A 27,997-nucleotide genomic window follows, 5' to 3' on the forward strand; every position below is an offset into this window, starting at 1 on the left:
TGTCTCGACTGCACGTTGGCAGAGCGCGGCGGATTGTACCGGAGAGCTGTGGTAACGAAACCAAAGCAAGCGCGTAGGCCAAGAAAGTGCTGAACAACGTGAGCAGTGTTTTTGGGCCGTCGGCGGGTGGAGAGGGCGAGGAATGCGGTGACGATACAAACTTTGTCAGAAACGTTGTGTAAGTTATTTGTTTGTAACCCTCCCTCCCTCTTCTGTTTTTCCGACCACAGGCTGACCAACTAACAGAGGAGCAGATTGCAGGTAGGAACAAAACAAATTCCTCGGCTTGACCACACAGCTCCCTCTCTCTTCTCTCTCTCTCTGTGTATTCAAATATTTAGGTCAAAGTGATATGTTCGCTGAAGCTTTCATCAAATCCTCAAGATGATTGTGTTGACTGAAAAAGCCAAATGAAACTGAAAAGCAGGGACTAAAAAGATTAAGCTGCTTCGAAAGAGCCCCGTGTCATTTAAAGTCACTAATGTTCAAATTATGGTTCATCAGTGGATCAGTTAATGGCCATAATGAGCTTTATCGATTCAACGAAACACACGGGCGGATAGAAGGTTCCCATCGGGGCAGTGTTCATTTCGTCGACTAAAATATTGAGTCTTAATTTTAGTCAAAGTGATATTTTTGTGACTAAAATTGGACTAAAACTAAATTAAAAGTTGTTCATGAGACTAAAACTGTGACTAAAATGTCCAGATATTTTAGTCGACTAAAATCAGACTAAATAAAAATGAAAAGGAGAGACTAAAATCATCCAAACTTTCTATTGAGCGTCTGAAAGAGTCTCAGATCATGTAAATTCTCTGTTAAAGGATCAGCTCTGAGCTTTGTTCATGTGGAGCAGCTCCATGAAGCAGAGGAACAACATTAAATATGATTAGAATCAATATTATCAATGCAAAGTCCACTAAATTGAAATACATTTTCGACAAAAGACTAAAACTAAATTAAAATATGTTGCATCGGGGCCTTTCTGTGTGGAGTTTGCATGTTCTCCCCGTGTCTGCGTAGGTTTCCTCCGGGTACTCCGGTTTCCTCTACCACTAAAAACATGTACAATAGACCAGGAAGAATGAGAGTATTTGAGCGTGCGCATCAGGGACGACAGATGGAAATTAGCTACAATCCGATGTGGTGTGTTTACATGCATGAGACCCGTGTACGTTCATTAACACGCACTGTCCCGACCAAATAAACCAATAAACTGCACTGGATAAAATGCCATCTTATCTTAGAAAAACAGCTTGATTTGTACTTGAAATAAGACTTTTGATGCTGATTTTTGACTAGGTTTCGACTCGTCTTGAAAAAATATTGCCAATGGAACAAGCATTAATTTGCTCAAAATAAGACAAATTAACTTGAACGCTTAAAATAAGACACAAAAAAAAACCTGAAATGAGACAAAATGGTCAAAGACAAGAGAAATCTGTCTAGTTCCATTGGCGATATTGTTTCAAGACGAGTCAAAACCGTATCAAAAGCAGCATTAAAAGTCTTATTTCAAGCACTTTTTTAACTTTTAAGATAGGATTTCATTGTTTCCAGTGTGTATGAACGTGTAATGAATTGGTGCAGAGGAATCAGGTCTATAAGGTGTCTTTGGACGTTTTACAGGGAACAATGTACAGTTTATAAAATGCAATGTAAAATAAATGACCATTTAATTAGAGGTCGATCAATGTGGATGCTTCGTGTATAATCCTGTGTGTGACGCTTCTAAACTAAGATGTGTCAGTGCTGAACAGTGACAGCAGGGGGGGGTTATTCGGGGTGCTTTAGGGCTGATTTTTTCAGGACGTTCATGTTCAGTAGGCAATTAAGAGGGAGCTTGTTTTAAAGAGGGGGTGTTCTGCTTTTTCCAGTCCCATAGCACCAGTCTATATCTCACTACAATGATGACAAACCTTCTGTTGGTCTGTAAATGCAGTAAATTAGAATAACTGCCTTGTATAAAATGTCTCTCTCAAAATGGCTGTAGTGAATGTCTTGAAATAGGCCTCTGTCTCTTTAAGAACCTCTGAGCCTTTAGACACGCCCCCTCCACACGCTGTCTGTGGCATCAGTGGGGAGGGGGTTCTGCTGAGGAGCAGTGGTCGGTTACTCGGCTGGTGACCAAAGCTCGGAGGCGTCTCCAGGAGGTGGGGGCGTTCCTAGGAGGACTCAGGCAAACCTATCCCTAAAATGGCCGCCATCAGAGTTTTTACAGATTACTCAGAAATACGTGAATGTTCAGGCATGTTTTTAATGAGGGAGTGACAGAATAACATGATGGAAAGCTGGAAAAAGTCCATTTTGCAGAATACCCCCCCTTTAAAGATAAAAATCTGCAGATTCCAAAACAAAACACGGTAAGTATCTGTCTCCTATGGTTCCGAAATTACAAGTCTACAACATAAAATTTCTAAAACATGATCTGAGGTGAACAAAGTCGTTACCAGTTTTCTTTGTGATGTTTCTCTGTTTCCCTTTGGGCCACTTGTTTTGCGAGGGCTCTTTCAAAAACTCTGACTGAGCTCTTTCGATGCAAAATAAACAGGAAGTCTTTATCACTTTCGGTTTCTAAAGATATCGGCCTTTTAGCTGCGTGATATTGGCCGATATCTTATCTATCAGCCCAATATATCGGTCGACCTCTACAATTCATCGATTAAAGAGACTAAACAGAAAGTGAATAGTTTTATAAAAATGATGCAAATGTCTGGTTGACTAAATTAGATTGTTTGATTTACATCTTTGTCGACTCAAACTAGAAAGTAGGGCTGCTCGATTATTGAAAAAATAATAATCACGATTATTTTTGTCATAATTGAAATCACGATTATTCAAACGATTATTTGTTGCCTTTAAAAAAAATCCATCAAAAAAGTGACAAAAATCCATCAAAAAAGTGACAAAAATCCATCAAAAAAATGACAAATCCAGCAGAAAAAAGACAAAAATCCAGCAAAAAAATTACAAAAATCCAGCAAAAAAAGACAAAAATCCATCAAAAAAGTGACAAAAATCCAAAAAGTAAAAATTTGAAAAAAAAAAAAAAAAAAATTGCAAAAAAAAAAATTGGAAAAAAAAAAAAAAAAAATTTTTGGAAAAAAATAATTATAATCGATTTTTTGCGATTATGCTAATTTGGTAATCGTTTACTGTTGTAATCGAAATCGTAATCGAATTTCGATTAATTGCACAGCCCTACTAGAAAGAGTATTTGACTAAAACCAAATGAAATTCCTCTCCCTTCTCCCTTCTCTCTCTCTCTCACTTGTTTACCAGCTGCTGCTCGATCAATCCCAAACTCGGTTACCCCGTGATCCGATCAGCCTCCTCCTCGTTCGTTCATTACGCCGTTACCTCCGTGTTGCCTGATGGAGAGCGGGGAAGCGATGAGTGCGTGATTGATTCGGCGTCCGTCCTTCCCCTGATAGATCATTAGCTTTTGAAAATGAACAGGAAACGGGGGGGGGGGGGGGACGGTGATCCGCGGCACATCCTGAGTCATGACCGACTGAAAGCATCCGAGCCGTCCTGTTCAAAGCGATTGGCTACAGTCAGAAGAATATCTTTATTTTTTTCTGATAAATAATTGATGTGCGACTAACAAAGGGATTTGCTAAACACCCTGTGTGATTAATTAGTTTGTGCTTTGGCTCCGAGGCTCTAGTTAGTGCACGAGTCAAATCACTGCTACTCAAATGTGCTCAAAAATCATCTGAATATGTGCTGTTTTCTAAAGGGTTCATCCACAACTTTAACCACATGAACAACTGTATTATATATTCATGATGCCTTAATGACACCTTCGCTTAGACTTTAGAGTGAACAAACAATGGTATTAGACTGGTGGTCAGTGTGGTCATTAATAGTGGAACAGCCCTAGCTCTTAAAGGAACAGGCCACCGTTTTTCCACACTGAGATATGTCCTTGCCTGAGCTTAGACGAGTTGATCCGTACCTGTCTGGTCTTTGTGCCCGTGGAAGAGCTCGGTCGCTTCCAACTTCACCCCGTTTGGAGCTAAGGGAATACATTGGGAGAGGCCAAATGCTAACAACATCTGTGGTCGTTTTGCGTGACTGAGCGCACACGCAAAGGCCAGACAGGTAGAACATATCTCAGTATGAAAAACGGTGGCCTGTTCCTTTAATGTCTTATACCTTATTTTAGTGATAAGTAAATTTGAAGCTAAACGATATATTGAGTAGTGGTGGGAACCTCTGGGTACCTCCCGATTTTATACGATACACGATACATGGTTCACGATACGCCGATATCGCGATAATTTGGATTTGAATATTTTATTTCGAGCCACACTGTAGGAGCCATTTTAGAGGCCTTTTGTATGTATTTGTTCCACCAGCCACTAGGTGGCACTGCACTTCCTGTTCGTGTCCAGGTGAGCCTATTTAAGGGCTGAAGGGAGTGGCCTCAGTGCTGCAGAGTGAAGGCAAACAGTTTTTGACCGTGATGTTAAGCTGTTGAAACATGGAAATAAAGTAGGATTCTTCACTTAACACATGAGTACTGGGCTCTTTCACGCGTGCTAAACACCCTTTTACTTTGCCAGCCTAGCAGACAGTGGTACAGGGCCGCTGGCCGCTACATTTAGTCAAAAACTAGCCTCAAGGAACTTGTTGGAACGCCTGGCTGTAAGTAGGCTTTGCGTATTATTGGACATTTTGCATTTCGACCGGGTGCGCCATTGGGGTGTAACCCACGAAGGAGGAAGGAGGAAGCCTGACCGCGGCTGCGGGTAGGGCGTGGGTCTGCGAGGCCTCCATGCACATGGTGGAGGGCCAGACGCTGGAGATTCGCGAGGACGCAGGACCCAGACGTGAACGGAACGGTGCGGCGGAGATTCGCTGCACTGCAAGGAGGAGGTACGATAGCAGCGCGGCAAGAAGACCCGGTACCGTGCGGTGGTGGATCGTACGGCCCGAGGAGCAGATGCCGTTGCAGCGCGAAGGCGGAGAGGAGCACCGCGAGGATCAAAGGCGGGGCTGTGCACTTCGAGGAGCGGACACGGTATCAGCGCGGCGGTGGGGAGCACCGCGTTCATCCTGGATCTTAATTACAGGCGCGGCAGAACGCAGCGATCTTTGTCCCTGTAATGGATGCCTGTGAAGACCCAGGAGCCAGTGATGGCTTTGAGGAGGTGGACTGGGAAGGGCCGGAGATATTCGTTCCACTGAGTGTTGCCTGTGATGAAGCAGGGGCCGGAGATGAGTTTGAAGAAGTGGACTGGGAGGGACCACCGATATATGTCCCAGTGGCGGTTCCGTGTACTGATGCAGGGGCCTGTATGTGTCACGTTGAGTCAGACATCACTTCAACTGTGACAGAGGAAGCCTCTCCAACAGACTCTAGTTCAGAGCTGTTGGTGGACAGTCCACAGGACGTGCTTCCCCAAACTGAGACCAAGGAGGGTATGTTAAACCTCAGTAAAACGAATGAGCCGGTGATTGTGAATTTTGACTGTGACAAAAATGATGCCCCAAGTAAAAATGTCATCTCTGTATTTGTTCAGTGTTGTTTGGTCAAGTTAAATGCAGCTTGCTTTGAAAATCAAGTTTTGGAAATTACTATATGGTCAGCCTTTTCTTTGCAAATGGAGAGCAATGCATTGACAGCGAAAGCTCATGACAAAGTAGCATGTATGTTCTATTTGAAACCAAGGAAAATGTTCAAACATACGAGATGGAAATGTAATTTTAGATTTGTGTAAAGATGTGTACTGATTTATGGCATATGTTTTTGTACCTTTGGATTATGATTGTGATAATGGATGTCTAACTTTTGGTGAAGAAAATGTAACTTTAAATCAAAATGGCTCTTGAATCAAAGGAATTGTAATTGTGTTTCACTCCGTGCTCCACAATTAAGGGGCCGGTGTGTAGGAGCCATTTTAGAGGCCTTTTGTATGTATTTGTTCCACCAGCCACTAGGTGGCACTGCACTTCCTGTTCGTGTCCAGGTGAGCCTATTTAAGGGCTGAAGGGAGTGGCCTCAGTGCTGCAGAGTGAAGGCAAACAGTTTTTGACCGTGATGTTAAGCTGTTGAAACATGGAAATAAAGTAGGATTCTTCACTTAACACATGAGTACTGGGCTCTTTCACGCGTGCTAAACACCCTTTTACTTTGCCAGCCTAGCAGACAGTGGTACAGGGCCGCTGGCCGCTACACACACAATAATTGATATAACTACAATGCATCCCGATTTTTTTAAACATACCATTTTTAACCTTTATTTTAAAGGAACAGGCCAGCGTTTTTCCACACTGAGATATGTTCTTACCTGAGCTGTGACGAGTTCTTTAGGACCTGTCTGATCTTCAGTCACGTAAACACAGCGCAGACGGCGTTAGCATTTAGCCTCTCCCTCTCTCCTCTATAGCTCCAAAACAGGTCAAGATAGAAGCTACCAAGCTCTTCCACGTTTTCCCTATTTAAATATGGTTACGTGAAGTGTTCCACTACAAAGTATAATTACACACAATTAAACTATGTGGATTTTCTAAGCGGATAAAAGGGGGAACTATATTGTAAGGCGTAATAATACCAGGAGTAGTTCGAAATCTGCACAGTAAAGATTACTACCATAGTTAAATAGGGAAAACGTGGAAGAGCTTGGTAGCTTCTATCTTGACCTGTTTTGGAGCTATAGAGGAGAGAGGGAGAGGCTAAATGCTAACGCCGTCTGCGCTGTGTTTACGTGACTGAAGATCAGACAGGTCCTAAAGAACTCGTCACAGCTCAGGTAAGAACATATCTCAGTATGGAAAAACGGTGGCCTGTTCCTTTAACATTCTAGTGCTGCCTGTAGTGCTGCCCTCTACTGTTCTGACTGAATTCTTGATTATTATTGGCCTCTATTGACGGTAAAATCAGTAGAGCCCTGCTACTGCGTTAATATGCATGACATCGCTCATTAATATGCATGACGTCATCAAAAGTATCGATATATCGGAACAAAAGGTATCGTATCGTCCCACAAAATATCGCGATATATCAAAAAAATATCTATCTGGTCACACTCCTAATATTGAGGCAGAAAACTTTGTGATGAAGTCTGTAGTTTTGATAATCATGAACCTATAAATCTAAATGTGATGATTACTGCACTGCAAAAAGTGAATATCAAGCATTGGCTTAAATGTCTTGAAATGAGAAAATGTTTCTTGTTTAAAGCAGTTTTATCTCATTTAGACTTTTTTCCTGATCTGACCAAGTTTATTTTGCTCTTTTGAGGACGTTCGTGACCAGTTCTGAGGTAAATCTCACTTGAAATAAGAAAGTAAAACTGCCAATGAGATGAGACCAATGTTCTTACCCCATTGGCAAAGAAAATGACTTGAAATAAGGACGAAACGTATTGAAACGAGTCAGAAACGTCTCAAAACAAGTGAAATAATCCGGGTCAGGAGCCCACCTACACCTTTCACTGTCAAAACATCTCAAATTCGGATTATTACGCTCAAATTGAGACTTTTATGTTAATCTACTTCATTGCTTTTTGCAGCGTGTAAACAGTTTACAGTAAATGCATTGATAAGCGTATTATGTAACAAATGAGTTGCAATAAATGAAACAAAGTTCACGTCTTAGTTCTCTTAACAGATTTGACTTTTGCTCTTACTAGTAGTTGTACCCATAATGCAGCAGTTTCAGTGTAACATTATAAAACGTCATATTCACAACATCACACCCATTGATTGACCTTTGTACGTGGATCAGAGCGGGGTTAGCTACGTGTGCTAACCTTTACCGTCTGCTTCTGTCCGCAGAGTTCAAGGAGGCGTTCTCCTTATTTGACAAAGATGGAGACGGCACCATCACCACCAAAGAGCTGGGCACCGTCATGAGGTCGCTGGGACAAAACCCCACAGAAGCCGAGCTGCAGGACATGATCAACGAGGTGGACGCGGACGGTCAGTAGCAAAGTTACCCGTGAAATCTGTGAAATGTGGACCGTTTCTGCACAGCATCACAGAAACACGCAGTCGAGTGTGACAGTGGGATATGCCTTCACCGACTGGAGAAACACAATTTATACTGGAGCCTGCAATTTACCTGTTCATTCTATTTAAGGCGAGACACTGCAGGTGAATGGGGGAAAAATAATAAATGTAGAGATGTCAATTTGAAGCTTTTGCTGAACATCACAGGTATAAATATGAGAAAAAAATGTAATGCTTTTTTTCTGTCATTTTATGTTTTCACATACAAAAATTTCAGCATTTTCAGCATTAAAACGGCCAACAAAATCAAAATAATGAATTGAGCCAGATTAAATGTTATGGTTTTATGTTATTGACATATCAGTAACTAAGATTTTTTCTGAGGGGATTTTGGATATTTTGTTTAGTTTTTCAATAAACTAATCATCAGTGAAAATATCTGTAAAAACTCAAATTCCGCCTGTTTTTGTGGTTTCAAAGCTGAATAAATCAGGCTAGGAATTAGATATTAAAAAATCCCTCTGAAAAAACCTTCCAAACCTTGTTGTGTCTCAGCCTGTAAAGTGTGGAGTCTGTGGGAGCTTCTATAAGGGCTCAGGCTCTGCCCGAGTGCGGCTTCTCTCATTCAGAGAAAACCAGCCCTGAAGTTTTGTAGCGAGTGCGCATGCTCGGCCCGTTCTTCCACTTTTCCGCTCCAGCGTCTCGTAGGAGGAAAAACACCATATTTGGGTGAAAGCGTCATCACGGGGCCCCTTAGCAGGACACGTGGATGTCAAATCTGTCAATATTTATGAATGAAAAACCCGCGGGAAAGACGGCCTTTCTACTTCCGGGTCGCCCCCACCTCGCAGACAAAACATCAGAAAATAAACATCGTCATTTTTATATCTGACATGAAAACTAAGATGTAAAGGGAGGAAAATAGATACAAATCTCCACTTCCACCACTGCGGGAAACATCAATACTTTCACCTAAAGTGTCCTGCCTTAAACAGAGAAACAGACTTTGATTTTTCATTTTACATTCAGGTTAATACGATGATGCCCCTATTTTTTCCTTGCAAAACTCCTTTTAATTAACAAAAAAAGGGGTTTCAAACAGATGACACAGCCCTTCGCTTCCTGAGGTTCGACTATTTTGCAAAGACTGAATCCTCATGTGTTTTGTTTTGTTTTCCTCTAAAAATCCTGTGTGTTTGATTGACATGACAGGGAATTAACCAGTCAGGGAAGCCCATGGTTCACTTGGCCCAAAAGAAACATGGTGGGAGAAAAAATCCCACAAAGACCTGAGAAACAGCACTAAACACTGCGTAGTTACATTCACGGTTCGCTCTGAGTGACCGAGTTATTTGAGCAGATCCGTCTTTGGTATTTGAGAGACATCATGCTGCTAATAAACAGTCGGGACGCGGTGATAGGGCTGCTCGATTATTGAAAAAATAATAATCACGATTATTTTTGTCATAATTGAAATCACGATTATTCAAACGATTATTTGTTGCCTTTAAAAAAATCCATCAAAAAAGTGACAAAAATCCAGCAGAAAAAAGACAAAAACCCAGCAAGAAAGTGACAAAAATCCATTAAAAAAAAGACAAAAATCCAGCAAGAAAGTGACAAAAATCCATTAAAAAAAGACAAAAATCCAGCAAAAAAGTGACAAAAATCCAGCAGAAAAAAGACAAAAACCCAGCAAGAAAGTGACAAAAATCCATTAAAAAAAAGACAAAAATCCAGCAAGAAAGTGACAAAAATCCATTAAAAAAAGACAAAAATCCAGCAAAAAAGTGACAAAAATCCATTAAAAAAAGAAAAAAATCCAGCAAAAAAGTGACAAAAATCCATTAAAAAAAGACAAAAATCCAGCAAAAAAGTGACAAAAATACATTAAAAAAAGACTAAAATCCAGCAAAAAAGTGACAAAAATCCAGCAGAAAAAAGACAAAAACCCAGCAAGAAAGTGACAAAAATCCTTAAAAAAAAAGACAAAAATCCAGCAAAAAAGTGACAAAAATCCAGCAGAAAAAAGACAAAAATCCAGCAAGAAAGTGACAAAAATCCAGCAGAAAAAAGACAAAAATCCAGCAAAAAAGTGACAAAAATACATTAAAAAAAGACAAAAATCCAGCAAAAAAGTGACAAAAATACATTAAAAAAAGACAAAAATCCGGCTAAAAAGTGACAAAAATCCATTAAAAAAAAAGACAAAAATCCAGCAAGAAAGTGACAAAAATCCAGCAAATAAGTGACAAAAATCCATTAAAAAAAAGACAAAAATCCAGCAAAAAAGTGACAAAAATCCAGCAGAAAAAAGACAAAAATCCAGCAAAAAAGTGACAAAAATCCAAAAATTTAAAATGAGATTTTTTTTTTTTTTAATTAAAAAAAAAAAATTGGAAAAAAATTGAAAAAAATAAATTAAAAAATTATAATCGATTTTTTGCGATTATGCTAATTTTGTAGTCGTTTACTGTTGTAATCGAAATCGTAATCGAATTTCGATTAATTGCACAGCCCTACGCGGTGATATCCGATGGCTGACATGTTTTACGGTGTGGAGGGTCTCTGGCGTTTACAAAGGCCGTAGGAGTGGCCGGCACATCAGGCCAGTGCTTTGTTGGCCTGTGTTACAAATGCATTAGGGATTAGGTGAGGCATCCATTACTGTCAGCAGATCAAGCACAGTCCAGCTCCCCGCTTTTTTACTACCAACTGTCGAGCCACCGACTGCGCGGGCCAACTGGCTTTATGTTCTGATGACGCGAGGCAATGTGTCGTTGCTTTAGTCACTGCGGCTCCATCATAGCTGACAATGTCCGGCCTGTGCTCGAGCAGATGGGGCAGCAGCGCAAGAGACGAGTGCAGGTGGAGCGATAAACAAGTGTCAGCGTCGGCCACATGGATACTGGAGACTGGTAGATTTTCATGAGGACGTAAAGATGCACTGGATAAATGTTGTGGTTTTAAAGAGGGGGTGTTCTGCTTTCTTTAGTCCCATAGCACCAGTCTATATCACACTACAATGATGACAAACCTTCTGTTGGTCTGTAAATGCAGTAAATTAGAATAACTGCCTTGTATAAAATGTCTCTCTCAAAATGGCTGTAGTGAATGTCTTGAAATAGGCCTCTGTCCCTTTAAGGCAAGGCAAGTTTATTTGTAGAGCACAATTCATACACAAGGCAATTCAAAGCGCTTCACAGTTGCACAAATACAAGAAAACAAATAGAATCAATAAAAACATCGACATAAAATTAATCAATTACAGTTAAAGGCGAGAGTGCAGATAAAATACTTTCAGTCAAAAAGAACTGTTTTCAGCCTGGATTTGAACATTGTCAGAGTTGAGGCCTGTCTCACATCCTCGTGAAGACTGTTCCAGATTTTAGCTTTAGCCTCACCGTGTTTAGTCCTGACTCTGGGAACCACCAGGAGGCCCCTCCCTGAAGTTCTCAGGGCCCGAGGTGGTTCATACGGCTGTAACATGTCAGAGATGGACTTTGGAGCTAAACCATGAAAAGACTTGTACACAAGACTTTAAGAACCTCTGAGCCTTTAGACACGCCCCCTCCACACGCTGTCTGTGGCATCAGTGGGGAGGGGGTTCTGCTGAGGAGCAGTGGTCGGTTACTCGGCTGGTGACCAAAGCTCGGAGGCGTCTCCAGGAGGTGGGGGCGTTCCTAGGAGGTCTCAGGCAAACCTATCCCTAAAATGGCCGCCATCAGAGTTTTTACAGATGACTCAGAAACACGTGAATGTGCCAAGGCAACACTTCAGCCATGTTTTTAATGAGGGAATGACAGAATAACATGATGGAAAGCTTGAAAAAGTCCATTTTGCAGAATACCCCCCCTTTAAAGTAAATCAGAATTACAAAACCATTGTAAAGGGACAGACAGCTCAAGTGCGTTGGGTATGAACTAGAGATTGACCCATTGATTAGTTGACGTTAGCATTAGCATGCTGCTGGTGCTAGCTTTTCACTCACTCTGCGATTGAATTCTCCCTGTTCAGAGCTTTAAAATGAGTATAGCATGTCCATCTTCACTTGGATTAAGTTGGTGAAAGTTGTGTTTTTAAAATGGTGAGAGCCATCGGATATTTGGGATTGACTGGCCCATCCCGTTATTTTTTCAGGACTGGTGCATCCCTCGTCTGAACGTTAACATAAACTCCTAGCAGGTCCAGTCTTAGACCTGATTGGGTTTCGGTCTCGTGCTTGTGGATGCACCCACTGGCCCAGGTGAACCACTGGGAGAATGGTGTCCTGCATACGTTCCTGCTCCACATTCTTCACTGCAGTTCGAGACTTTGTTTGAGTTGATTAGAGGAGAGTCGCTAAAGTTTGGGGGTGTCCTGGGAGCTGGCCGTCCTTGCCGGATCAGAGGATGTTTGCCGTCAGTACAGCAGCATTGCTCTGTCAGCTTATAGGATTTCGCAAATGAGACAGCATCGATCAGGAGCGTAATCAATCGCACCCAGGATCAGCTGTCCCTTTATTAAAAACGTCTTCTACCACTGCCGTCCTCGCCCTCCCTCCCTCCCGCCCGCCCCCCTCCTCTCGTCAGTTCCACCCAGGGGCAATCGCGCATGCACACATCACCAACATCCCCTTGTTCTGCCTCTGCCTCCCTCGGCTGATGCAATCTAGGTCAGACGGCAGCGCAGCTAGTAATGGAAAATAAAAGTGGTTACATAAGGCCCGCTCTTCGCAGCTCTGCACATCCAGTACCCACATCGGCAGCCATGGGACGTCAGGCGGCCCGTTGAAAATCAGCTTTATTTACCAAACGAGGCTGCGGTGATGCATTACAATTAGTGGATGAGAGATGGACCGGAGAGGCAGAAGAATGGGCTCCGGGCTATTTGACCCATGCTTTATGTACATTGCGCATCGACGTATCAAGTAAAAATGCCCTTGTTTACTACGACCACATCAGAATGCACCGACAGACTGTGGCGTGTGTATTATGTTTCAGATCGGGTCAGGGGAAGTATTGACAAAGCGATACAGTGTAGGGCACAAGAGAAGCAGTAAATGACTAAACCAATTCAATATAAATGAATCAGGCTGTGACAGTTCAAAGGAAGTCAGGTATAGGTCTTTATAATAACCATAGCTGTTATAGAAGCCTTTACCGATTTGAGCCTGTACAAATGTGCCCATTTTGTTTGCCATGTGTAAAAATGTTTGCATTCTATTCCCGCACAAATGAATAGGGAAGCCGGGCGTTTTGTCTTTCTGTGGTTTCTCGATCGTTGGATGTGCATCCGACGCCACAAAAAGCAGAAACTTAACTGGATTTGATCTAGCATGTAGCTCAGAGGACACTTTCAAGCAGCCATTTTCTACCTAAAGTCAAACCTCAAAAGGTCTGCACATTCATGAATGATTTCTAACTAGGCCGTGACCTCACCTAAATGTGGTCGATGCGTGGGCAGCAGCTGAAAACATCTGGATCGTTCATAAATTGTGATGTTTAGTTGCTTATGCTAAAAGCTATAGATAAAATACATTGAGTAGGCAAACGGACGCTGTAGCCGATTTGCTAACAGTCTGCACTCGGCTCCAACAGCGCCCCCTTTTTATTCCTATGACGTCCCACTCCTTGCAGAGATATGACTCAGGTGTAAAACTTGATGTAGGGCTGCTCGATTATTGAAAAAACAATAATCACTATTATTTTAGTCATAATTGAAATCACGAATATTCAAAAAAGTAAATTTGTTGCCTTTATTTTATTTATATATTTACTAATAAAAAAAACAATGCTGAATATTTTCTGTTTTCTGAACAGTACAAATGATTTCAAGTTTGCCTGGATTAAGGAGAGGTCTCTGTTTCACACCTCCCCCCTGCTGGCCGGCCCTCACACCTGCGCAAGCAAACTGAGCAGCGCGGCCTGATGACATCATCACACAGCGCTGTGTGTTTCTATGTCAGGCAAAAGCATGAGCCACGTCACGAGAAAAGCGAAGGGAAAATAATCCCAGCGCCGTGAAATAATGCAAGTCTGCCTTGCAAAAAAAAAAAAAAAAAACGATGCTAATGCTAATTATGTAATCGTTCAGTGTAATAATCGAAGTCGGAATCGAATTTTGATTAATTGCACAGCCCTAACTTGATGGATAATATCTGTAGAAAGCTTTAATCCTGAGTTACATTTCAGTGAAGTAGCATTTTAAATCATTGACATAGAAAGACGGCAACACATTATGCTAGGGGGCGTGGCCTAGCGAGGTTGTGGAAATCCTTATTAATTTCACGCTTTTAAGATGTTTTCTTTTCTCTTTTCTGACTATAAGCATGTTTAATGTGGCACACACAAAGTCAAGTATCGCCCATATATGGTCATGTTTGAAAACTGTTAAGGGGGAAAACAATTTTGAAAAAATCGACACTTATTGAATGTAGTTTTCGACTAAATAAAGATATAAAGACATGGGGAGGAGCAAAGTGGTTCAACAGCCCATAAATACATTAAAAAAACGGAGAATGCTAACTAGATGCTACATGTTAGCATCGGGCTAATGCTAACGGTTAGCTAGCGCTTGCTACAACTGCCGTTTTTTCACTTCTACTGAACAATCTGCTGGGAAAAAATATCCATATGGGCCCGATTTACACCTGACTTTATTTGTATGTGATAAATAAGTTCATATTCCACCAGTAAACGGCTAAAAAGAGGGAAAAAGTGTGTTTCCCAAAAGATTCTATTTTCCCCCTTGGCGAGGCCACGCCCCCTTCTATGACGAGATGCCGTCTGTATCTATTACGGATTGTTTTACAGAGCAGATTGTCCCTCGAAAGTTAGCTGTCAGCTTGTAGCATGGAGCTAATGTTAGCAATATGGGTTAGAATTCTCCGTTATTTATGTTTTGATGGGCTGCAGAACCACTTTGTTCATTTTTGTGTCTCTTTGTCTTTATTTGGTGGAAAATACATCCGTAATTCAGCATTTGTTTTAAGCAGCGGTGGAGCGAAAGGTAAAAGAGTAAACTCGTCTGTATTTATAACACGGTCGGCACGGCAACAGTGAAGTTTCCTCTACACATTTCACTTCCTGCAAGTGCCGAATGAGGAAGTGAAATAATAGAATGTCAAAAGAGGGAAAACTAGACAGCAAATGCATCAAAATCAATGATTATTTTTAAGATTAATGATTGTTTTGTCCACAATTATCACAATGTTCATTCAACAGGCAAAAAAGACAGAGTGTGATAATGCAAAGGCAACACATTCTCTGGTTTCTGATCCACCTCTGCTGCTGCTGTAGTATGACTAAACACCAGCCGTCTTTACACAACCTAAAGCTTTCTCCTCCTGCATCGCCGGTGACCACACACACACGCGACGCCCGAGCCTCACACCGTTTGCGTCAGCGCCTCGTGTGTGTGTGTGTGTAATCGCGCCATCATCTCCCACTCGGTTCACTCCTTACATTCTCTCCTCTTCACATCGCCTTTCTTCATCTGCCGCCCACCAGGCCTCCCCTCCCCCTCCCCCCCCTTCTGGACTCTGTTTGCCTCCCACCATTTTCTCTATTCTCATCGTCCTCCTTGCCTTTCGTTCTCCGCCCGAGATGCGAGAAAACGCTGCGGGAAATTACTCCAGGGTGGGCTCGGTTGAAAGAAAGAAAACGAAACAAAAAAAAAAAGCATCTTGGCACTTGCGTTTTTTTTCTCTTGAGATGAAAGTAGCCGTGTTCGCCGCTCGCTACAACCGGAACACAAGCGGAGCTGTCAGTCATCGCGCTGAATCACGCACTTTTGCCTTTCTCCCAAATTTATACTGATTTAATTAGATTTTTTTGTTGCTAGTTTAATAATATTGCCTTTATGTCAATGCCTGCATATCTGACTAATAGAGAATTTGCTTTGGAAATCCAATTAACTGTACGTACAGACATGCTCTTCCTACTGCCCCTTGGTTCCTGTTTTCGGAGGAACTATGTGCCGTGGGTATTTGCTCCGATGTCCAGAATGTGTTCTCGTCAGGGTTTTATTTTAGGCCAGTGTTTCCCAACAGGGGTGGACCTTGGGGATGTGTGAGTGCTGAGCAGGAGGCGCTCGGGTTTGTTTCATAACTATCGATTCATTGAGAAGAATAGACATAAAGTGCTGAAGTTCGATTACGATTTCGATTACAACAGTAAACGATTACAAAATTATCACTGTTTTTGTTGGTTTTGTCAGACACTAAGGTTAGAGATGTTAAAGATCTTTTACCTTTACATGTTTCAGCGCCATCTGCAGGCCGTCATCAGAAGTATCACCGGCGTGCGGTGACGTGTCACTTATCAGCTGTTCTTACTTCCGAGGCGTGACCAGTCTGACGGTCCCAACAGGTCCGTGACGAAGGAGCGTTTCTCCTGTCCCACACCTGGGACACCCTCCTCCAATGATTACGCCCCCTGTCGCCCTGAATCCACCGGGCAGCAGGGGGCGTGACCAGTCTGTCGGACCTGCTGGGACCGTCAGGGGGCGTGACCAGTCTGTCGGACCTGTTGGGACCGTCAGACTGGTCACGCCTCGGACGTAAGAACAGCTGACAAGTGACACGTCACCGCACGCCGGCGATACTTCTGATGACGGCCTGCAGATGGCGCTGAAACATGTAAAGGTAAAAGATCTTTAACATCTCTAACCTTAGTGTCTGACAAAACCAACCTAAAAAGTGATACTAGAACACAAGTAGAGACAATGAACGTTACGAAGATTACAAAATTAGCATAATCGCAAAAAATCGATTATAATTTTTTTTTTCTTTTTCAATTTTTGTCATTTTTTTTTTTTTCTTTGGCCATTTTTTTTTTTTTGCAAAGCCGACTTGCGTTATTTCACGGCGCTGGGTATTATTTTCCCTTCGCTTTTCACGTGCCACGGCTCGTGCTTTTGCCTGACATAAAAACAAACGGCGCTGTGTGATGATGTCATCAGGCCGCGTTGCTCAGTTTGCTTGCGCAGGTGTGAGGGCCGGCCAGCAGGGGGCAGGTGTGAAACAGAGACCTCTCTTTAATCCAGCGTTAATTCCGTCGACTAAAATATTTAGTCTTGATTTTAGTCAAAGTGATATTTTTGTGACTAAAATTGGACTAAAACTAAATGAAAAGTTTCTCATGAGACTAAAACTGTGACTAAAATGTCCAGATGTTTTAGTCGACTAAAATCAGACTAAATAAAAATGAAAAGGAGAGACTAAAATCATCCAAACTTGTATTGAGCGTCTGAAAGAGCCTCAGATCATGTAAATTCTCTGTTAAAGGATCAGCTCTGAGCTTTGTTCATGTGGAGCAGAAACATGAAGCAGAGGAACAACATTAAACATGATTATAATCAATATTATCAATGCAAAGTCCACTAAAATAGTCTTAAATTTAGTCGACTAAAACTAGACTAAAATTGAAAAGATTTTTTCGACTAAATCTCGACTAAAATTACATTACATTTTAGTCAAAAGACTAAGACTAAAATAAAATATATTGTCAAAATTAACACTGCTTTAATCAAGGCGTGCTTGAAATCATTTGTACTTTCATGACTGTCCAGAAAACATACAGTGCAGTGTTTTGATTAATAAATAAATAAAATAAAGATAGGCTTTTTTTTTTAAAGGCAACAAATAATCGTTTGAATAATCGTGATTTCAATTATGACAAAAATAATCGTGAGTATTATATTTTCAATAATCGAGCAGCCCTATTTGTTTGTACTTATGAAATATTTTATGTATGTGAACCCCTGCTTTAAATGCTTTAGTTGTCTATTTTTGTCTGTGTTTTTATTAACTCCGCTGAATGCCCCCAGTGCCCCTCGCTTCTCCTATTGTGAACTCTCTCGCCTCTCTCGGCCTCGCCATCACAGCCTCTCTTTCTCGGGCGCCACCAGCCGCTTCTGTGCGTTAGATAACAGGTTCTCGCATTGTTTCCCCAGGCCACGAGATCACCATCTGCCCCTTCATCAAACCCCAACCACAACCACGCACTGTCCCATCGCCATCCAGACCCGTCTCACGCTCTGCCGCTGTTAATCACCCGCAATCCCCTCTGCCGCGGGGCTAATCCTCCAGGGTCCCGTACTGTCAGTGACCTAAACACACCATCCCATTTCAGATGTGCACGTCGTTCGCCTTACGTCCGTCCCGTTGTGGAACATGAGCACACCCGCGGCGCCCCTCAAAGCTCTGCGGTCCAATCAGCAGGGCCTTCCTTTGCTCCTCCCCCCTGTGGCTTCTGTCGAACTCCAGATGTTCTCCTGTCAAGAGGGTCTGATCTCCCGCTAATCCCGCCTTGACAACAGCAACGTGCTATTGATCCAGCTGCATGTGAACAGGCCACACAGCAGCAGCTCGTGTTCGCTTTGTGCTCCGCAAACACAATCGCATTCAACTACTACATTAAACGACTGTGTCATGACATTGGCGGCTGACAGGAGGAAAGGAAAAGGAGACATGACTCAAGGCGTGATTAAAAAGTGACTCAAGGTGCGCTTTGAGGGAACACTTTCATAACATGGGTAAAAAGTTCATTTTGCGTCATTTATAAAAGGATCATCGAGAGTCGCTCTTATGTGTTTAAAGGAACAGGCCACCGTTTTTTCCATACTGAGATATGTTCTAACCTGAGCTGTGACGAGTTCTTTAGGACCTGTCTGATCTTCAGTCACGTAAACACAGCGCAGACGGCGTTAGCATTTAGCCTCTCCCTCTCTCCTCTATAGCTCCAAAACAGGTCAAGATAGAAGCTACCGAGCTCTTCCACGTTTTCCCTATTTAAATATGGTTACGTGAAGTGTTCCACTACAAAGTATAATTACACACAATTAAACTATGTGGATTTTCTAAGCGGATAAAAGGGGGAACTTGTCATGGTTGTGAGGTGGAACGAAGAAAGTAAAAACCCCAAATGCAGGACTGCAACAAAACTGGCGATGTTTAGTGAACGAAAACCAAAATAACAAAATCCAGAGACAAAACTAAAACAGACCGGGGCTGACATAGACAATGACGCGACAAAGGACAAGGGAAACACAGGGGTATAAATACAAGAGGAAACAGGGCACAGGTGAAACACATCAGGGCGGGGCAGGCAGGTAATGAGGGAAGTAAAGCAAAATCACAAGGACAGAACACATGTCAAAATAAAACACAGGACAAGACCAAAGACAAAACATGACAGAACTATATTGTAAGGCGTAATAACACCAGGAGTAGTTCGAAATCCGCGCAGTGATCTTCACTTTACTGTGCGGATGCCAAATTACTCCTGGTATTAATACGCCTTACAATATAGTCCCCCCTTTTATCCACTTCACGTAACCATATTTAAATAGGGAAAACGTGGAAGAGCTTGGTAGCTTCTATCTTGACCTGTTTTGGAGCTATAGAGGAGAGAGGGAGAGGCTAAATGCTAACGCCGTCTGCGCTGTGTTTACGTGACTGAAGATCAGACAGGTCCTAAAGAACTCGTCACAGCTCAGGTAAGAACATATCTCAGGATGGAAAAACGCTGGCCTGTTCCTTTAAGTGTGTGGCTCTGACAGTGACAGCCCTGGTGGTAGTGATTTATCTGGGTGCCTGAAGCCCTGCAGTGTACAGTGTGTAGCTACATCATAGATGAGTGGTCATGGGCTGTCCTGATTCACGCCGCCCACACACAAGTTTCCCGAGGAGGAGTTCGTCCGCACCTCCTCAGGCCGCTGCATTGTTCATCACAGGAGGAAGGAACACATGAAAGCGGCTCCTCTGTGTGATATCTCATGTTACAACATCACTGACCGTAATGTCCCCAGAGGAAAGATATGGCCCATACGAAAACGTAAATCCTGCCCGTGATCCCACAGAGAAACAGGAAAAGAGACAAGGCACCAGGATGGAAATCATAAACAGTTAAAGTCATAAAGTAACTGTTTTCTTCCAGTTTGATTTCTCAGTTATTCTCATATCAATGAACAAAATAATATCAGTAAATATCAATGTAGACCAGCTGTGTGTGTTTGACGGGACATTGCGTGCTGGATACTGTGCAGAACTGAACGCTGGTTGACGTTGTCCCACTTATTGATGCCGGCTTTTAAGTAATTGCAATTTTGTGCTGATTAAATGCGCCTCATTGATCATCCGTTTCAGGTAATGGCACCATCGACTTCCCGGAGTTCCTGACCATGATGGCCAGAAAAATGAAGGACACAGACAGCGAGGAGGAGATCCGCGAGGCTTTCCGGGTATTTGATAAGGTAAATGCACTTTTAAAAGCTTTATGAGAGAAGGATAGATCTGAATGCTCGGCAGAACAAGTTCATGCACAGTGTCATCCCTAAAAGAGGAACTGAAATGACGTCTAAATCAGTGGTTCTCAACCCAGATCATGTAGATAAAATATACATACTAGGGCTGAAACAATTAATCGATTAAAGAGGGGGTGTTCTGCTTTTGTCAGCCCCATAGCACCAGTCTATATCACACTACAATGATGACAAACCTTCTGCTGGTCTGTAAATGCAGTAAATTAGAAAAACTGCCTTGTATAAAATGTCTCTCTCAAAATGGCTGTAGTGAATGTCTTGAAATAGGCCTCTGTCTCTTTAAGAACCTCTGAGCCTTTAGACACGCCCCCTCCACACGCTGTCTGTGGCATCAGTGGGGAGGGGGTTCTGCTGAGGAGCAGTGGTTGGTTACTCGGCTGGTGACCAAAGCTCGGAGGCGTCTCCAGGAGGTGGGGGCGTTCCTAGGAGGACTCAGGCAAACCTATCCCTAAAATGGCCGCCATCAGAGTTTTTACAGATTACTCAGAAATACGTGAATGTGCCAAGGCAACACTTCAGCCATGTTTTTAATGAGGGAGTGACAGAATAACATGATGGAAAGCTGGAAAAAGTCCATTTTGATGAATACCCCCCTTTGATCGACAACTAATCGATTACTAAAATATCAACTATTTCAGTAATCGATTAATCGTTTTCTAGTAAACACAGACTAAAATAGAGCAAAAATGACATGACAATTATGTATTTTGGATGAAAACCTACTTTGTTTTTAAAGTGAGGGTCTGCAGTGTTTTGTACATTGTAAATTTCATGAATATCTGTCTTTGTCTCGTCCAATCAAAGCAGAATTAGCACAAAGAGCCTCCCACAAATGTTTACTTTAAGTTTACTCCATCAACATGTCCTCAAGCGACGCCACTTTAGTATAATGTGGTCAAAAAATTTAAAAAATACAATTTCCGTGCACAGCCAAGCGATTAATCGATTAATCGTGAAAATAATCGGTAGATAAATCGATTATCAAAATAATCGTTAGCTACAGCCCTAATACATACTTTTTTTTAGCTCATATTATAATATTTTATTGTTGCATATGTGCTATTTTACCAGAGGGCCATTATATGTTCGTAATTTGATGAATTTTACTGTAGCCATTAGTTTTTTTGCTTTTATTATGTCGGCTAATGTTCCGATTTCTCATGGTGTGACCCGAGCGGGGGGTCACGAACCCCCTTAACTGTTCTAATGGGGGTCGCGGCTCCAAAAGGTTGAGAACCACTGGTCTAAATTACACCTGGACTCGACGATCCCTTGTGTAAAAAAACCTTAAAATAGTTGTTGTGGTTTCCGACCCGGCCCATATCCGCTCATTAGTCGGCCTGAGGGGGATTCGTCCTCCGGCTTCGAGCCTGTGGGATTCTTTGTGGTTTTCACACATAAACCATGTTTCCAGGACGGGAACGGCTACATCAGCGCCGCAGAGCTCCGCCACGTCATGACGAACCTGGGGGAGAAGCTAACGGACGAGGAGGTGGACGAGATGATCAGAGAAGCAGATATCGACGGGGACGGACAGGTCAACTATGAAGGTAAACGTTTGAAATGAGTCCGTCCTGTTGTGTCGTTAGGGACGACGGGACGAACAACATTCAGGCTGTAAATGGAAGTTTTATCTGATATGTCCAACAACAGTTCTAATTTGTTTAGCGTTACTATGCCTCCGGCTAAGCCCCGCCCACCACCTTCAAGGTTAGTGCTAGATCGTATGCTCGGGAGGGACGGTCTGCTGTGAAAACGTGAGATATCATGACACAAATTAAGGTTAGGGCCAGGGAAATGGTTCACCTCTTAACTCCCGTCTGAACCGAGAGGAGCTTTTTCCTCACGTCATCACATTTTTTTTTTGGGTGTTCAACTCATTTTTGTATCTTTTTTGTCATTTTTTATCACATTTTTTTCATTTTTTCGTCCATTTTTTCGTCAATTTTTAATCAATTTTTTGTCATTTTTTTGTCTTTTTTTTGGTCAATTTTTAATCCATTTTTTGTCATTTTTTGTCACATTTTAATCAATTTTTTGTCATTTTTTTGTCATTTTTTAATCCATTTTTTGTCATTTTTTATTAATTTTTTAGTCATTTTTTTGTCACATTTTTGTCATTTTTTCGTCAATTTTTAATCAATTTTTTGTCACATTTTTTGTCAATTTTTTCGTAATTTTTGTCACTTTTTTGTCACATTTTTGTCATTTTTTTGGTCAATTTTTAATCCATTTTTTGTCATTTTTTTGTCTTTTTTTTGGTCAATTTTTAATCCATTTTTTGTCATTTTTTTGGTCAATTTTTAATCCATTTTTGTCATTTTTTTGTCTTTTTTTTGGTCAATTTTTAATCCATTTTTTGTCATTTTTTGTCACATTTTAATCAATTTTTTGTCATTTTTTTGTCATTTTTTAATCCATTTTTTGTCATTTTTTTGTCATTTTTTATTAATTTTTTAGTCATTTTTTTGTCACATTTTTGTCATTTTTTCGTCAATTTTTAATCAATTTTTTGTCACATTTTTTGTCAATTTTTTCGTAATTTTTGTGTGGAATTTTTGTCATTTTTTCGTCAATTTTTTGCTACATTTTTGTCACTTTTTTGTCACATTTTTGTCATTTTTTCGTCAATTTTTAATCCATTTTTTGTCATTTTTGCGTGACATTTTTGCCACTTTTTCACCAATTTTACGTCACTTTTTTGTCACATTTCCATCATTGTTTTTTTCCAGAAGCTTTTGGACTGGGGGTAAAGCCAAACTGGAGAAAATGTGCTCGGTTCAGGTGGGAGTTAAGGGGTTAATTTTAAGGATTAGGGTTAGGGTTAGGATTATTTGTATTTTTAGACAAACCAACTCATAGATCTATACAAAATCACAGCAGACCGTCCCTCCGGAGCAGACGATCTAGCACTAACCCACCTTCAATGTTGACACAAGATCCGATATCGCAAGAAGCAACAATCACCGATATCTCGCACCTGACTGAGATTTACACAGCGGGAGGCAACATAAAAATGTGCATTATTTTCACTTACGTCATGATCTACTATTTGTAAGTCTTGAAACAATTTAATGAAAGAAACAATAGGTTAAGAATCTGAACGGACCAGGCTGCGTTAAATATTAGCACGTTATTCACAACAGTTTTCGAATATCGCAGTTTTTTTTTTTTAAATATCTATTGCAGTCGTGACTTATCAATCCCTGGCTGTTACTATAAACAAGCTGGCCGTCCCGAGCCGAAGCAAAACACCCTCGGACTATTTATAGAGAACAAACGATACCGAATGGCCAGCAGCTAATATCATTTTTTATGGACAGACTATATAAAGTGGGAGTACATAATGCTCCGCTTAAGCGTTGCTAGCATAACGGCGCTTTGAATTTTTACTACCAACTTTGCCGAGTGGTTTTCTCCGACTGTTATGTTTTATGGCTTTGTGGTGCGAGTCTGTGTCATGTTAAGTTACCTTGAACAAACTAAAAACCCAAACGGCGAGATAATCCGTAGCCCTAACATGGTTGTTTAGTCCAGTGGTTCTCAACCTTTTAAAGCCGCGACCCCCATTATAGCAGTTAATTAGGATCGTGACCCCCACCCGGGTCAGACCATGGGAAAAACAGGGACATTAACCCCTTAACTCCCGCCTGAACCGAGCACATTTTCTCCAGTTTGGCTTTACCCCAATCCAAAAGCTTCTGTGAAAATAGCGACAGAACTGAGACGAAAACAATGATGGAAACGTGACAAAAAAGTGAGAAAACATTGACAAAAAAGTGACGAAAAAATGGCAAAAATGTCACCAGAAATTGACCAAAAAATGACCAAAAAATGTGACACAAAAATGTGACAAAAAAATGACAAAAATGTGATAAAAAAAATGACACAAAAATGTGACACAAAAATTACAAAGAATTAATAAAAAATTGACAAAAAAATTGCACAAAATTGACAAAAATGTGACAAAAAATGACAAAAAAATTATGAAAAAGCTACAAAAATGAGGTGAATGCCCAACAAAAAAATGATGGAAGAAAATCTGATGACGTGAGGAAAAAGATCCTCTCGGTTCAGGCGGGAGTTAAGAGGTTAAACCTATATAACTCTTAAAAAACAAAGAAAAAACAATGGCTAAAACAAAAATGTAAAAAATTAAATTTTGAACAAATAATGGCACCCTGGTAAAACAGCATGTTTGCTACGACACCATAATAATAATATTAAAATATATATTTTATCTATGTGCTCTCGCGACCCCCCAAATTTGTCTCGCGACCCCCTAGTGGGTCCCGACCCCCAGGTTGAGAACCCCTGGTTTAGTCTAAAGCCGGTGAGACAGATTAGAGCAAACGGCATGTGAGGACGCAGGCCAGACCGTTTCATTTTGACACATTTGTTCCTTTATGGGGCACCTGCGAACCCGCATATGCATTGAATACGAACAGTGCAGCGGTATAGACGTGCACAGAAGCTGCCAGAAGCCGCTTCACTGTCCCTCCCCCTCACGCTGTGCTCATTCTGCACAGGCCCGTTGATATAATTCTTGGCTGAAAAGTGTCCTACTTCTTCACCCCCTTTGTGCGGCAGCCAGAAAACGGACAGGCTGCTCGAGAACAGCCTCCATTGTAGTAGATTAATACCGGTCCAGTCGTCACGTTATTGTTTAACAGTGAAATCAAAGTATTACAGGGAAAAAAATCGAACATTCATTTCCACATTTCGCACATTTTTTTGGCTCAGTTGTCGCCCGTTGTGTCCGATTTACTTCTCCAATATGAATATTTTCCATAAATGTGTAGATTTGTTATTTCTGTGGCCTTAAAAACACTATAAAGGCAATAAAAAGCATTACATTTGACTTCCTTCTACCTGATTAAATCCTGTATTGGTAGATGAGCTCATATTTAGTGAAGTTTTATGTTTATCTTCCTTTCATGGAGGTTATTTGTGCCATTTCCAACAGGGAACCTCAATGGTCCCTTAAGAGGAGACACTACAGGCAAAACTCAATTTTTTCAGTTTTCAGGTTTTGGGCCAAATTGGTCTCTGAACATATAAACTTTCACCTGGAAACAGAAAATATGCCTAATCTTCACAATAACATGTTTAAATATTGCGCTGATTCAATGTTCCCCCATAGACTTATATGGGAGAACACAATTTCAAGGGCCTTTTTCTCAAAACACATGTTTCTGTCATTGTGGCGACACTATGTCCACGTCAGTCGGACCTAAAGACTTCACATTTTCCAGCCTTGGACTGAACAATATTTGGAAGATTTTTTCAGAAGGTTTTTTTTATTATTTAATCCTTAGCCCCATTTATTGAGTTTTGAATGTCAAAAAAAAAGGCGAAAATGAAGTTTTTTACACATTTTCCCACTAAAAAACAGCTTATTTTAAAACTAAACAAGAAATCCAAAATCCGCTCTGAGAAAGTCTTGGTAACTCATTCATCAATAAAATGAAACCATAAATTTGAATGTAGCTCTGTCCATTATTCAGATTTCGTCGCCGAAAAGATGGTAAATTTGGGGCATTTTTAGGCATAAAACACCTTGTTCTTATATGAAAAGATAAAATGACAGAAAACTTGCCATGTATTTTTTCTCACATTTATGCCAGTGATCGACAGCAACAGTTTCAAATTGGTATCTGTAAATATACATTTTTTCCCTATTCACCTTAATGTTAATGAATTAGCAGTAGTATGAGGTGCAGATAACAACATATTTAAATCCTGTTTTATCATTTTTACGCCCGATAATGCTAAGACAGATAGACGGCGTCCGGCTTATGCGAGGCTGTTTTGAGACAGAGGAAAAAACGCCCCAGAATATCTTTGTCTTGGATGAAAGGCAGTGTCGTGTAAACAGCCTTTAATCAATCGGGTCTAATGAGCTGAACATGGAGCCGCGTTGGAAAAGAGACACTAATTAGCGTGTGTTCTGAACCTGCTCGGCTTGATTAAAAAATTAATAAAGCGTTTAACAATTTATCAGGCGAGTGCTCCGGAGGCTGACGTCCCCTTGTCTTGTGTTCTCTCCGCAGAGTTTGTACAGATGATGACTGCGAAGTGAAGCTTGCCCGCCCCCCCTCCTGTCCCTTCTTAGAAGAAAACAAAAAAGAAAAAAATCAACAAAAAAAACAACAACAACAAATGTTTTACTTACCTCTTGGGAAAATGTTCATTTATTCATACTGTTTCTGTATAGAAAATAATTGAATGTTGAAATAAAATATCCTTCTGTCCACACAGGAAAATATAAAAATATACAAAAAATATCTGCATGAAATGATGGTTAGTGATCCTGTCCCTCCCCCCCCCCGGAGCTCAGTTTAGTATCAGTACTTATCAATAAAATACTACAACAACCCTGTACCTACTACCTTCAGACTAAAAAGCTAAAGCATTTGGCCGACTCCCTCCAGTTCCATTTGCTTGTGGTAAATGTCTGGGCTGGCCATTCTTCTGTTTTCTGTTGTTCATGCATGCAGCTTGAGACTGGAGCACTAACCCTGCCCCCCCCCCCTTCCGGGTGACCAGAGCGTGCGATTCCACTACTAGAAGCTGTCCTCTTGTTGGTTTGGTACAGTTTTTTTTTTTTGTATTTGGACAGAAACCCTGTACTGTTAAGATGAGAGATTACTTCAAGCGTCAAGTGGAATGGGATTAATCATATGCTAGATAAAAAGAGAAAAAAAAAACTATGTATAAAAAAAAAAAAAGACATATTATACGGAAGCCGCGAGTGGCCATGGATTATTTTTTCCCCTGCAGTCGTGTCGAGTGACAGTCAATTTTCTCATGACAAAGCTTTAGCATTATGGAAAGTCCTCTATAGCTTCATGTGTTATCAACAGAAGCAACAATGGCTTTACGAGAAAATCAATGTTTAAACCAGAGACAACCTTAATAACCACGTGAAGTCTCTGACGTTGGTAAAGGAGTATTGGAGTTAGGATGCTTAGAGTGAAGTGGGTACATCTGTGTTGGATCAAGAAACCTATCTATCTATCTATCTATCTATCTATCTATCTATCTATCTATCTATCTACCTATCTACCTATCTACCTATCTACCTATCTACCTATCTATCTATCTATCTATCTATCTACCTATCTATCTATCTATCTATCTATCTACCTATCTACCTATCTATCTATCTATCTATCTATCTATCTATCTATCTATCTATCTATCTATCTATCTATCTATCTATCTATCTATCTATCTATCTATCTATCTATCTATCTATCTATCTATCTACCTATCTATCTATCTATCTATCTATCTATCAAACTGGAGGGGAAAGTTTGGAATCAATGATCGCTCGCGGCTTCCGAAATTTTCAAATGTTTGGCATGTTCTTTTGTTTTTTGTTATGGTTTTTGGACGGCCATCTTAGTAGTTGTGCGTCCTGCCCTTGAACGGAGGGGAGGACTTTTAAAAGAGTCTTACGGTGAGCTTTATTTACTTTTTACTTTTTTTCTCGCTGAGATGGAGCGTCTGTCCTCTTTTCTTGCAAGAGAGAGAGAATCACTGGCCTTCACGTTTCTCTTTTTTTTTTTTTTCTTCTTTCTGTTTGTTCGACTCGGGCCCGGGGGCGAGGGCGAGGGCGAGGGCGAGCTGTCCGCAGCGCCGCCGCCGTCCGCCGCCGCCGCCGTCCGCCCGAGTTCAGTTTACATTCATTCCAAGTTGTACATGCTAGTCTTTTTTTTTTTTT

At 41.1% G+C, this 27,997-nt stretch overlaps 1 protein-coding gene across 1 annotated transcript; it reads left to right on the forward strand.

Annotated features, from left to right (window-relative positions):
* The first annotated feature begins 149 nt into the window (after nt 1–149).
* On the forward strand, nt 150–27,046 carry LOC306974561 (calmodulin-1-like). Its single transcript, XM_079571863.1, has 5 exons — nt 150–261; nt 7,789–7,932; nt 20,093–20,199; nt 21,683–21,818; nt 26,322–27,046. Exons 2-5 carry the CDS (start codon nt 7,863–7,865, stop codon nt 26,348–26,350), a joined length of 342 nt encoding a protein of 113 aa, XP_079427989.1. The 5' UTR covers nt 150–261; nt 7,789–7,862; the 3' UTR covers nt 26,351–27,046.
* The last annotated feature ends 951 nt before the right edge of the window (nt 27,047–27,997 follow it).

Source organism: Gobius niger (assembly GCF_951799975.1).
Source record: "Gobius niger genome assembly, chromosome: 15".
Classification (NCBI taxonomy): Eukaryota; Metazoa; Chordata; class Actinopteri; order Gobiiformes; family Gobiidae; genus Gobius; species Gobius niger.